Source organism: Mastomys coucha, unplaced genomic scaffold (genome assembly GCF_008632895.1).
Source record: "Mastomys coucha isolate ucsf_1 unplaced genomic scaffold, UCSF_Mcou_1 pScaffold21, whole genome shotgun sequence".
Taxonomy (NCBI): Eukaryota; Metazoa; Chordata; class Mammalia; order Rodentia; family Muridae; genus Mastomys; species Mastomys coucha.
The window spans coordinates 171,948,244-171,960,743 of NW_022196904.1; the positions used below are offsets into that span (position 1 = coordinate 171,948,244).

At 46.1% G+C, this 12,500-nt stretch overlaps 2 protein-coding genes across 7 annotated transcripts in view; both read left to right on the forward strand.

The window, feature by feature from the left end:
- The window catches only part of Cc2d2b (coiled-coil and C2 domain containing 2B), an 86,336-nt gene extending 78,018 nt beyond the window's left edge, over positions 1 to 8,318 (forward strand). The window contains exons 33-35 of one of the 2 annotated variants that reach the window (XM_031390288.1): positions 1,908 to 1,966; positions 3,646 to 3,820; positions 5,848 to 8,318. In XM_031390288.1, coding sequence (XP_031246148.1) covers positions 1,908 to 1,966; positions 3,646 to 3,820; positions 5,848 to 6,036 — 423 coding nt within the window. In that variant the 3' untranslated portion in view covers positions 6,037 to 8,318. The remainder of the gene's footprint in view (positions 1 to 1,907; positions 1,967 to 3,645; positions 3,821 to 5,847) is intronic. The other variant, XM_031390289.1, reaches the window with a different exon arrangement.
- Positions 8,319 to 9,659: 1,341 nt separating this feature from the next.
- The window catches only part of Ccnj (cyclin J), an 18,163-nt gene continuing 15,322 nt past the window's right edge, over positions 9,660 to 12,500 (forward strand). For 3 of the 5 annotated variants that reach the window (XM_031390292.1, XM_031390295.1, XM_031390296.1), the window contains exon 1: positions 10,011 to 10,673. In XM_031390292.1, coding sequence (XP_031246152.1) covers positions 10,605 to 10,673 — 69 coding nt within the window. In that variant the 5' untranslated portion in view covers positions 10,011 to 10,604. Of the gene's footprint in view, positions 9,679 to 9,899; positions 10,674 to 12,500 lie in introns of those variants that run through there. The other 2 variants (XM_031390294.1, XM_031390293.1) reach the window with 2 other exon arrangements.

The following is a 12,500-nucleotide window of genomic DNA, read 5'->3' on the forward strand; positions in this document are numbered from 1 at the left end:
AAAAAAAAAAAAAAAAAAAAAAAGAAGTGGGTTGAGGGATGAGCAAAATCCTGGTAGGGACCCGAGCCTTAATCTTCAGGGAAGTCGGAAGCCAGCATCAGTGTGGGAGGCCATAATCAAATACAATTGCTGTGTCTCTATTGACTTCTTATGGTGCTTGAAACTGAACTCAGAGCTTTGTGCATGTAGAGCAAGCAATACCATTGTGCTGCACCTCTCTCCTGTCGGTCTCCTGCCTTACCACATGCATCCCAGAATAAGCAACTATCTGAATGACCACTGTTTTCCATGATCAAGGACAACATGTTTCATTGTGCAATACAAGCACACCCAGATCCAGGATTAACAGGAAACCTTTTTGAAGTTTTGAAGAACACAAATTCTTGCAAAGAAAGATCCCTTCGGTGAAACTGGAAAGTTCACAAAACCCCATCACAGGGTTTACCAAGTCAACATACTCAGGCCTCCTTCTCAGACCTGAGGGATTCACTGATCCACGGACTTCGCCTTGTGCGTAGGTAGTGGTTGCTGGATCAGGGACTCAGTCTCCCGGCTCTGTCCAGTGTAGCTACAGTCCCCTCAAGGTGTTTGGAGTTCAGACTTCTGTTTCTTGCTCTTCTCTGCCATCTTCAATGAGTCTGCTGCTTACTATAGTAGCTGTCTAACCACAGCATGCACCAGAATCACTGGGAGAGTGGTTAAAGCACGCATCACTGGGCCTCACCCTGGTTTCTGATTCAGTGACCATGAAAGCAGAGTTGAGGGCTCAAGAGATGGCTCAGTGGTTAAGAGTACCGAATTCTCTTCCAGAGGTCCTGATTTTAAATCCCAGCAACCACATAGTGGCTCACAAACATCTGTAATGGGAGCTGGTGCTCTCTTCTGGTGTGTCTGAAGACAGCAACAGTGTACTCACATACATAAAATAAATCTATTTAAAAAAAAAAAAAAGAAAACAGAGTTGAGAATTTGCATTTTCAACAAATTTACAGGTCTGGGGTTGATTATAGGGCCACAGTTTGGGGACCTAGAGACCCAATAGGTTCTAGTGTTGTTCCTTTCTTATACAACTTTCTTTCCACTCTGGGGATCACCTGTTTCTATCCCTTCAGCTGCCTTTATTTGTTGAAAAAATCAGCCCCTTAAAACTGGCCTTGTGAATCTCACAAGGAGCTAGAGTAGGGTTAGGCAGGAACCTGAGCTGTAAACCCAATCTGGGACAGAAAACGAATAAACATGAAGAGCATTGCTCCCTACTGTAGGATAGAGTATACGGAGTGGAGGTTCGGAGACAGGAGCATGAAATGTGTGTATTTAAGTGCAGACACATATGAAGGTACATATGGGCACAAAGAATTGGCTCCTGCCAGCTACAAGACACACAGACCCAGAGAAGAATGGTTATAAACCATGCCAGAAGGGTATCAGCATTCTCGGATGTCTACTGAGCATCCCATAAATGCCAGGCTTTACATGTATTGCTTCATTTTTAAGATCGTTCTAAGAATCCAAAGCAGCAGGCGTACGTATTGTTCCTGTTCTAATGATCAAAGCATCCGAGGTTCAGAACAAAGTCATGTTCTGTAACTTTGCCAAAGTCACCATAAGCATAAGAGAGCAGTGTGTGAGGTCACTTGGTGCTTTCAGTAAGTATGCCAGATACTTGCCTACAAAAGACATGAGAACAGCAAATGTGTTTTACCCATGAAAACTACCTTTACAACCACACCCGATGCTGAGTAAGACGTATGGAAATCAAAGGAAATGTGTGACCTTTGAATTTGAGATTGCTTTTCCATGGGAGACTGGTTTGGGTTCTGCTTTTCCAGCCTCAGGACTTAAGGGGTGGTTGGGATTTAAAAGTGGTCTCTAGAATTGCTCCTAACTTTCAGCTGTCTGTATTTCAGCCTGAAGAAATCGTTTACTCAGATACCAATAAAAGCATGGTAGAAGATCTGAAGAGTAGGTACTGTGTCTATCCTCTCATCTCATGTCCAGCCACCTTCCAATCATCTAACCCAGCCTCTCAAATCACTCACTAGGCTGGACAACAGCTAGATCCATTGAACTACCAAGTCCTGGTGTCAAGCATTGATAAATAGTCCCTCTACCAACTGAGGCAGCCCTGGCAAGGATAGTCTACGTTAACTCTGGGAATCATTGGCTGTGGTTGAAATATACTCAGTGTAGATAGTTGATACACCTGTTGTATGCAAGAGCCCACACTTTCTAGAAGGATATGAATGAAGGCTAATGGCCATGACCATGGTGGTGGGAAAATGTACCAGTTGTAGAGTAGAAACACCCACCAGCACTGTGACTTCTCGATGTTCCCTGCTTCCCCAAATGTTTACATTCATTGCCTTGTGGAAAGCTTCAGCCAAGCCTCAAAGGGGCCATAGACTGTAGTAGGCTTCACTCCTCCTCCACATGTGTCAGCACCTTCTGATCTGACGACTTCCTGCAGGGGCTCATACTCACACTGCAGTCTCGGATGTAATCCACCGTCAGCTAATCAAAACACTGTGGCCAAAATAATCCTGTCACTTCCTTTTCTTACTAGCACTCAGGCCCACTCCATCTGCAGCCATTACTACCCCTTTTTATTTTAAAAACTCCTATTATTAATATTCTTATGTGATGGGTATTCATCTACATGTAAGTTGTGGGCACCACATGCATGTCTGGTGCCCACATTGGCCAGAAGAGGACTTTAGATCCCCTGGAACTGGAGTTACAGATGGTTGTGAGCCACCATGTGGCAGCTATGAACCAGACCTGGGTCCCTCTGGAAGAGCACCCAATGCTCTTAAGAGTTGAGCCATCTCTCCAGTCTCCATTTCCCAGTTCTTAAGAAAACAGGAAATAATCACAGTGGAGACAGGTTTCCCAACTGGTTTGCACTGGAGCTGCTTCCTGAACTACCTGCTCTAAGGGCCTAGAGTCCACTCACATCATAATCAGAAGGTGAATCACTCTGATGCCAGACCCCCATGGAGACCCACTGCACTCTTGAGCTGATATACTATAAACTCAGGAGTTGCATTGTAAACTCAGTCAAGAAGAGGCTCTCAGCAGCTTCTCCGTGACAACCTGTAGACTCAACCCGACAAGGTCATCTCACTCACAGGATCCCATGATCCAACTTATACCCTTCTCCCTTTTCCCACCCTGGTGCCACCAGGCACTGGTAAGAGGGGTGGTCCCCACCTCTGCCCCTGTGGAACTGCATTCTAGTCTGGGTGGGTGGCAGTGGGTGGGAGTGACCACCAAATTCGGTCCCTGAATTGACTGAGCTAAGTGATGCTACTCTTGCTAGTACCCCAGACTAGAGATCTGAATTTCTGTGAAGGCAAGGTCCTGGAAACATTACGCCCTTTGTCAAATGAGGCTGGCAGGTAAACCTCTCAGTCAGTAATCATGTGACAGGTGCAGTCAAACAGCAACTGTTTATACTTGGGTGTCTGGAAGAGATACTCTTAGCAGACCTCATTTCTGGCCTTCACTGTAAGTGCCTGGTTTCCTCCTAAATCCCAAAAGTTTCTTTCTCATTTGTGAAGTAACAAAGTTGTTGTGACACTTGCTAAGTGAGTCCAGCTGCAGTTTGTCACCAAGTTATCTCTGCGTTCTCACCTCTCACCGTAGGATAGAGAGGGCTCTGAAATGTAAGATGATGGAATGGAGGCCTAAGCACCCGACACGCTGGAATCGACAGTGCACGTCTGTTCTACGGCAAATCCTTCCGAAACTAGAGTTTTACACGGGAAGTTTTGCTTCATTTGAAGACAGTGAGTTGGAAAGGCTGCTACAGTTTTATTGGGTTTGTATATGACCTAATATGCAAATGACATTTGGTTTTAACCTGTTAACTGGCAAATAATAGCACTCTAGACTCTCTCTGAAATACCTGTGATCTTGGTCACAAAGGCAGGTGAGCTGGAAATCCAGAGAGTGAGAATCTCCTATTCCAATAGCTAGATGTCTCCCAGAACTCTCTGAGACAAAGTAGGAAGAGATCTGTTAGGGTCAGGGAGGGGTCTGCAGGTATCGTTTATTTGGAAATAGGAAGTAAGTTATTAACTCCCTTTGTTTTTAATAGAATTTGGAGTTAAAGAGATACGTAAGATAAAGTTAGCTATAAACCGAGGTGTAAAGCTTGGAGCTTCTGTGTAAAAATATCTAACTAATAAAGCTTAGTAGACAATAATTAGGTTGAGACTGAGCTCTTCAACACGGATTCTACTTACGTATAGACCAAAAAGTTGTGATGTAATGACCATCCCATAAATGGCATTTTCTTAGGACCAACTGTATGTTTTATGAAAAGAGATGTTCACCCTGCATCTGGGAGACTGAGAAATGATCTCCAACAATATGTTTGATTCCGTGTCATTGCTTCTGGGCAAGAGGAGTCCAGGAGACTTGAGTGTCTTCTGTGTGCTAGTTACTTCCAGTCTCATATGTACCAACCTCGCTGTTGACCATCATCTGCACACTGACATCTCCCTGGATAGTGAAAAGATATCTCAAATTCAGCAAGTCCATAAATAAACAAGGCAGACATTTGTTAGTCTTCCTTCCCTTTTCTTACTGTCTAGCACCAGCAACCCTTCACTCACCCCAGCTGCTCTCTATTAACTGCTCCACTGGGTTCTTAGACTCTCTCCTCTCCCCTCCAGGAAGCTAGATATCTCCCCAGAGAACCCCCTAAGAGAAAGAATGAGATCTGTTGTTAGCAGTTGAGTATTTCAGCTGCCAGGGCGGGGTCCGCAGGTACCATCCATTCAGGAATAAGGAGGAAGATGTTCTTACTTCGTTGTTGTTTTTAACAGAATTTGGGATTAGAGAGATAAATAAAATATAGTTAAATAGAAGCCAAGGTTTAAAGCTTGGAGTGTCTATGTAAAAATACCAGGCTAGTAAGTATTGACCTATTGACATAGGTCAAGATCAGGTCAAGATTGAACCCTGCAGCCTGTAGTCAGATCCTTTTTTGACCATTTACTGATTTTAACCAAGGCCAAGTCACCTAACCCATCTCTACCTTTCGCCCCATTGGATAATGGAGGTAAAATTTGTTGTTTTGTGGCTGTGGTGAGATTTAAATGAGTTTTATACTTAGCCTTGCACTCGACTTCTACTATTTAGTAAATGCTAAACATCGTTTCCTTTCTGTGCCGGGACTTAGGCAGTAACAGTAAATATATAATCAAGTGCATTCACACAGGTCTGGGCTACAGTGGCAGATCAGAAACTCCTAATGAGGAAATCTTGTCAGGTGAGCTTAGAGAAAGGGCAGCACATGGGGAAAGCAATGAGCAGATTTAAGGGTGAGAAACGTCCTCCTGAGGGAAGCAATGGAAGAGTGACTGAGGGGTCATGGCTGTCATCTGTGTCCTATTATGTAACGTTACTTAGACCCACGTTCCTTGTTCCTTCACTACTATCACACAGTAGTGACTCCATAGAAACATGACTGGCTTTGAATAAACCCCTCAGGTTTCCACTCAAATCCCTCCTATGTAGGACCCTGACATTTCCTTGTTTGAAGTTTTCTATTTAGAGGGTCCAAGTTTGTGCTACAACAACTGCACACATTTTGGCATCAGAGAGCCCTGGTTGTGCTCCAACCCGGTCTGTAGAAAGGGGGTGATGACAGAACTTACCTCATATGGTTATCTGTGGCTTATTTAATATTGTATCTAGAATATCATCCTCACTCACAAAAGGCAATTACTGTTAGACTTGCCACACCACTAAGGTTTCTGTGATCTTTCTGTATTTGATAATTCCAGACTACCTCTAAGACTGTAACATACCTTGTGTTGTTTTCTAATCTTGATCCAGGTCACAGGATTTCCCATCCAGATGCCCTACACAGATGTCCAGGCAGTCATTGATGCTGTGTACCACACTGGAATTCATGCTTCTGAATTCCCCCAGACGGAATTTGCTTTAGCTGTGTACATTCATCCATACCCAAACAATATTTTATCTGTGTGGGTCTATTTGGCTTCCTTAGCCCGACATCAGTGAAACAGAAGACGGGAAAAGGCAAAGGGCACTGTGGTCTCCTAGGCCCAAGCTTTTCTGACACCTTGAGATTTTTGCTGCCTATTTTCAAGTTTATCAGTGCTGAGCATAATTTGGATTCCAATTTTGAGTTGAGTACTGTGGAGACCACCTGAGCACCCCTTCCCCAGCCTTTGCCGATGAGTCTAGATGACCTCCTTACTGACACACCTCTTTTGGGGGACTCTTCAGCTAGTCTGGCTGCTTTGTGTACTGCAGTCCACATCAGTTCTCATTCTGGGAAAGAAGCAATTCTGGCCTGCTTCATGATGCTCAAATTGTGGAGGTCAGGACACCTCCATCTGAGCCATCTGAAGAGACTTATTAAGAATGAAGATTCCTAGATCCACCCAAGACTTCTCCATCAGAACCTCTGAGAGGAGAGCAGCATTCTTTTCAACAAGCTCCCAAGCAACGTCGACCCCCTGTTGAGTGAGAGACCACCCTTGCGGAACGTGATGAGGCATGGGCACATTCAATGCTAGTAGTGGTACAGTTCCAGGTGAAAATTTCTGAGAGGAAACCCTGAGATCGTATTCTTATCTGAAAGCCAGCAGGCTCAAGGTGTAAGAAAAGCCTGTTTCAGGTTGAGTTTAAGAGCCAGAAAAGAACTATGTCCCAGCTTAAAGAAATTAAGCAGGAGGAAACCCCCAACCCTTCTTCCTCGATTGAGGGAGGGCAATCTTAACTCTACTCAGACCTCCAGCTACCTGGATGAGGACTGCCCACATTCAGAAGGGCAGCTGCTTCACTCAGCTTACCAAGCCAAACATTCTCCAAGCCAGCATTCCCACACATATCCAGGGTATATCCAGGATGTTTGATCACTGGTTACCCCATGGCCCAGTCACATAGATTCATAGTAACAATCTAGGTCAATCTTAACCAGAAGTAAAAGTGTATGTACAATTTTGATTTTGATTAACTCCCTGGTAAATTACGTATTATAAATATCTGTGGATTTTGATCCCGGTTTCTGAGAACAACGTAAGGACTGCCCTTGACAGTCTGCGCTGTAGTGGCTTAGATCTAGACTCTTCCAGATCCAGATGGTTACAGGTGTGATGCCTTTTCTCAAGTGCTCCAAGTGCCAAGTGTCAAATATTTTAAAGAAGGAGGACAGGTGTCATGGCCATAAGAGCTGTTAATGGGCTTATCCAAACTAAGTGGGAGATGATGGTGCTGTAGGCAAAGGCACTGGGTGTAAATGTGTCTGCGGTGACGTAAATAGTGCCCAGGTGTAAAGTTGTACCAAGGAAACAAATCAAGAACAGGGTCCGGGGCTTCTGGCTCCTAGTGAGTATTCCGTATCCAAAGGACTTTGATAGAGCCTGAGAAGGGCCCCGGGTGTTCCATTGCAGAGAGCTCCCTAGACTAGGATGTACGGCAAAAATGGGGTGCACAGTAGACTTCGGAATGAGCTACTGTTTTGCACAAAATGAGGCAAGCAGGCTCTACGCGTGTGCTGCTATAAAGATCTGTATACTTCTGGGAAGATAGAGCAAAAACCACAGCAGTAATGGTGCCTCTGGGAAAGGCCACCTCTGGAAGGAGTGAAGAAAGGAATCTGTTAGTGTGCATAGTTTATATTGGTTGGATGTTTTGCCTTTTGCTTACATTTAATTTAAAGTGTTTTCCTTTTTTTGAGAATATGCAATGGCTTTCCTTCTTTTTCTTTTTCTTTTCTTTCTTTCTTTCTTTTTTTTTTTAACATTTAAATACATTCTGTGTACTGGGTTTACAATGTTTTTGGTGTTGTGGTGCCGTAGCCTGATGCCAGGGACTCAGGTTCATTGGGCAAGCACTGTACTGCTGACCCCTCTCCCCTCGTTCTCAGCACACAGCATCAAATACAGAGAGCTTCGTGAAGAATCCTCTCCGCTGCATGCTCTGCACTGTCAGAGCATGGTGGCTTCCTACTGCCTGAGGTTTCCGGAGTCACAAAAGCCTCCCAGAGAATCTGCTCCCACCCTCATCTCCTGCAACCCGACTCGAGGTTCCATTCTCAGTTTTGCGGGTGCCTTGCCGGTTCACTTTGAAATCTTTGTTAATCACTTTTGAAGTTTGAAGTTTCTTTACTGAAGACATAAATTGTCCTCCATCTTCCTTCCAAATGTGTTTTCTCCAGAGAACCTTGTCGGTTTACTGTCCCCTCTGTCTGGCATGCCCAGTCCACCAGCTAGATACCCAGTCAGTTTCCCTCAAACCTCTACATGGCTTCCCTATCATAAAACAGTGTCCACCTATCTAGCCTTTCTCTTCGTTTTCCTCACGGCACTTGTTACCATGTAGTATGGATTTATCTTTCATTTATCGTGACTTTCTCTTCCCAGTAGAATGTAAACTACAGGAACACATAGTTGAAGTAACTGCTTTCTGCCCAGCTCATTCTAAAGAAATGGAAAAAAAAAAAAAAGACTGATATTCCTTTTTGGAATCTAGACTCTAAGACCACCAGAGACATACACAGGCATGAACAAGAAGGAATACTGGCATCTTATAATGAGTCATCTAAGTCTAGAATAATACATGATTTCTGAACCAGTATCTCCCGGCAAACACCACCTTCAGAGTAAAGACTGTAGGACAACCTGCTTATTACAGGATCGCATCGACAATTACAGTCTGTGACCCACTTTTTTGAAAAGGTTCTTAAGAAAGGCCTGGACTCTAAATCATTTGGAAGCCAAAAGCTGCTTAATAGTCATGAGTTGGAAACTGAGGACGTGGGTACTATTTAAATACCATAAACGACATGGAAATTTTAGCCAGATAACGTCCTTCTCCTCTACTAGTAGTCTCTTCAGGAAATGCACCGGGCTAGGTTGGGTTCTGCCAGCTTTCACTTGCGTGCTTCCATTTTCTTCCCATCAGTTCCTGAACCCCTGCTCACCCCAGGCATTGTGTAACACGCCACACAGGGGTCTGCAGCAGCCCTTCCGGGATGGATGCAAATACCAGTGTGATAAGTCATGCTCCCGCAGTGTGGACTCATCTTTTTTTGTAGTAGTAGTCCTTTGTCACTCTTCCTCTTTCTAAACAAAATATTCAAAGTAAGGGGTGAGGTCTCATGATTTGTGTTTAAATATTGAAAGAAGTCGCTCTATAGTCTGGAAAATTGAAGGAACCCATCTACTACTTTGGTGGTGGTCTTCCAGACACTTTCAAAGACAATTGATGGGGTTTCTGTTACTCACATTCCAGCTCCAGCATCACCTCAATTGACGCCGGAGCGTTCCCACCGTTGTTTAGGGTCTCCTCATTGACCACCACAGATGGTCAATTACATCCTTTATGGATTTGACAAGCCAGGTTGCCAAAGACTTTATAACTCCAGTCACAACTCGCGCGAATCGCTGAAGCGAAAGCAACGAGGAGAAGAGCTGGGTCAGGAAGAGCTAAAAGAGTTCTGGGGTTTAGAGGGGAGACTGGAGCAGAACTTGACAACCAAAGCGCTTTAGGGACTGGTAAGAGCTAAAGCCCATTTGGAAGGCTCAGGGTAGTGAGACAGCGGGCCAGATCCGCGCTGCCAAGTTTTAACCGCAGGGCTGAGACATCGCAACTTTTCTTTGTCTGCACCGGGGACCCAGCAAAGACTCTCCGCAGGTGAGTGGCCCTCCGGCGGGCGCCGACAGACTGCCGGGCACCGGGCCGGGGCCGGGGAGACGGGCCTGCACCTGGCTCGGCCCGGCCGCCGATTGGACGGGGAGGCGCGACCCCGCTGTATCGCGAGAGCGGATTGGCAGCGCGGGGCGGCCCGTGCCCCGGCGCTGGCTTTGTACGGCGAGCCGCCCGCCGGTCCTTTAACAATGGGCGGCGCGAGCGCCCGGGTGCTGGGCCCTAGCTGAGGCGGGGGCTTCGCGGCCGACGGTCCGCGGCATGAACGCTGCGGGCGCCCCGTGCACGCCGGCCGGGCTGGGGCTCTGAGGGCCGCGGTTCCGGGTAAGAACCCGCGTGGGCCGGGCAGGCCCGCGGGAGGGCAGCGAAGCGAGGAGAGGCGAGGCGCGGTGCACGGCCGCCCGGCCTTTTGTTTGCCGCTCCGGGGCCGCACTGCGGCGAGCGCACCTCGGACCCCCGGCTGGTGGAGCGTGCGGAGCGTCTGGGCTGTCGGCGCAAACCTAGGCTCGCGCTCGGCTCACTCTCCATTCCCGCGGCGTCCTGCCTGACAACGTCAAGGCTCCCGCGCCTACGTGCAGGAGTCTGAGTTCGAACCCAGAACTCAGAGAGCCCAAGGCGGGCCGTCCCTTTCCGGGGCTCGCACTTTTCTGCAGTTCTTGCAGCGGGGCGATTGCAGACTAAGCCCGCGCCACCCGCCTGGGTGGATCGGGCCTTTGCTGGCGTTGGAAGATGGCTTGGGTTCGGGTCAGGTGAAGATGAGCAGCCGCGCGGGGTGACCCCGAGATCACATCCCCGGGAGGAGGGGGCGCGGAGGATCGTGGGGGGATGTGGGGGGTATGCTGGCGGTGACCGCGTCTGGGGCGTGTCTTCCAGACTGAAGTGGCGGCGTCTGGCCGGGCGCGCCTCCGGCTTCCATGGAGCTGGAGGGGCAGTGGTGGCGAGGACAGCTGGCTGCGGATATTCACCAGGCGCTTCGGTACAAGGTAACGCCGAGATCCGACTTTCCCATCCCGGCTCTTGTGCTTCCTGGAAAGGAAGGCCGGTCAGGTTCTTTACTCTCTACCTTCCAGGCCAGAGGAGGCGAGTTTGCTTATTTGTCAAAGTTAATTAACTTCTTCCTTCCCTGGGCTGCATCAGAAGAACCTGTAAATGTGGAGGGGACTGGGGCATGGTAGTGGGGAGAAGAAAGGTGGATGATGTTCCGATGTTGCCAGGTGGAACATGGTGTGTGTATGCGTGTGTGAAACCTAGAAAACTGCGGTCCTTGCTTCATACTTGCTGTTGCACGTAGCTGTTGTAAGCACCGTACATAACTCAGTTCTCCGTCCTCTCCCCAAACCTGCTGTGAGACTTCAGACTACTTAATTTTCTGCTTCTCAGTTTCTCTGTCTGTAAAAGGAGAAATAACAACGACAGGACGTTTTTATGGGGTGATTGTGAAATCTGTTAAGTATGTATTGTACAGGAACTTAGAACAGTGTAAGAGCTATGTGCTAACTTACTGTTACTTGGTCCTTCAGAGATCGAGGCTATGCAAAAAGCCTTAAGGTGGAAGGAGCTACTCCTTGGTAATGTCAAGTAGACACAATGTACTTAATACACACTGAAAAAAAGAATACACTCTTTTTGGAGCAAAGCCTGCGTATTATCTAAGTAATGATTATAGGATGAGTGTCATAAGTCAGCTATATGAGATAGCCCTGCTTTTCTGACAGCCGGAGGAAAGATCCAGAAAGATCAACTTAACTCAGTTTCACCTTGGATGAAAACTGGGAAAGAATCAAAACAGCTGACTCTTTAAGAAGATCGTGTAGCTTGAGGTTTAAGGGTTTTAGAATGATAATAGATTTGTGTCTGGTGTAGATGAACAAATTAAGCAGATTAGGACATTGAATCTTGGCTTAAGTTGTTAAAATTGCACCCCTGACCCAGCTTGAAATTTCCAAAAGTTCTTAATTAATCCTGGCATTCAGTCTGAGTGCACCCAGACCCCTATGAGATCGCTCCACATAAATGTTCCAACTATGGGAAGGTTCTTTGGAATGTTAGAGGGGAAAGTTGTCCCAATTCACTTGATTTTGGGGAGGTATATTTGGATTTTCTAAGTGCCAGTCTTTTTATCTCTCTAGTGTGTAGCAAAACTAGTTACTTGGTATAACTGATACTTTGTGTGTGGGGGGCAGTTAAAAGATTTTTTTTTTCATGATGATCCCTGTGATTTTTAGTTCTAATATTTTATACATAGGTAGTTTTAATCATAAGTAATTGTCTGAATTAGTTTTATGGGTGATCTTAGAAGTAAAATTTTCTTTTTTTTTTTTTTAAGTTAGAGTTTGTTGCATGCTTATATAGTCTCTGAAGGAGCCAGGGAACAAGGCAGCCCCATAGTCAGGTGGATGTGGAGGATTACTTTGGAAGCCTGTCTCAGGCCACCTGTTGCAGACTATTTGGGGTAGTCTTTATGTTGCCTTAATCTCAGTTTAGAAGATGGTCCTGATTTCAGGCAATAGGAACATTTGATCAAGGATTTGCATTAATCTATAGGACTTGAACTTTACAATTGGAGAGATCACTATTTGTAGTGCACTGGAGCCAAGGAAATTAAATAAACTTTTCTCATTGAAACTACTAAAGTCAGCTATTAATCAGTGGTTTGTGCGATGTACTTAATACGTAGTATATGCGAGGTGTTAGAGCAGTAACTAGTGTCACCAGCACGGCCCTCGCTCGTACAAGACTCCAACAGTGTTTTATAAGTTGAAGGCATCTGATTGTAGCACTTCCCCCAGGACAGTTGCAATTCATGTGCT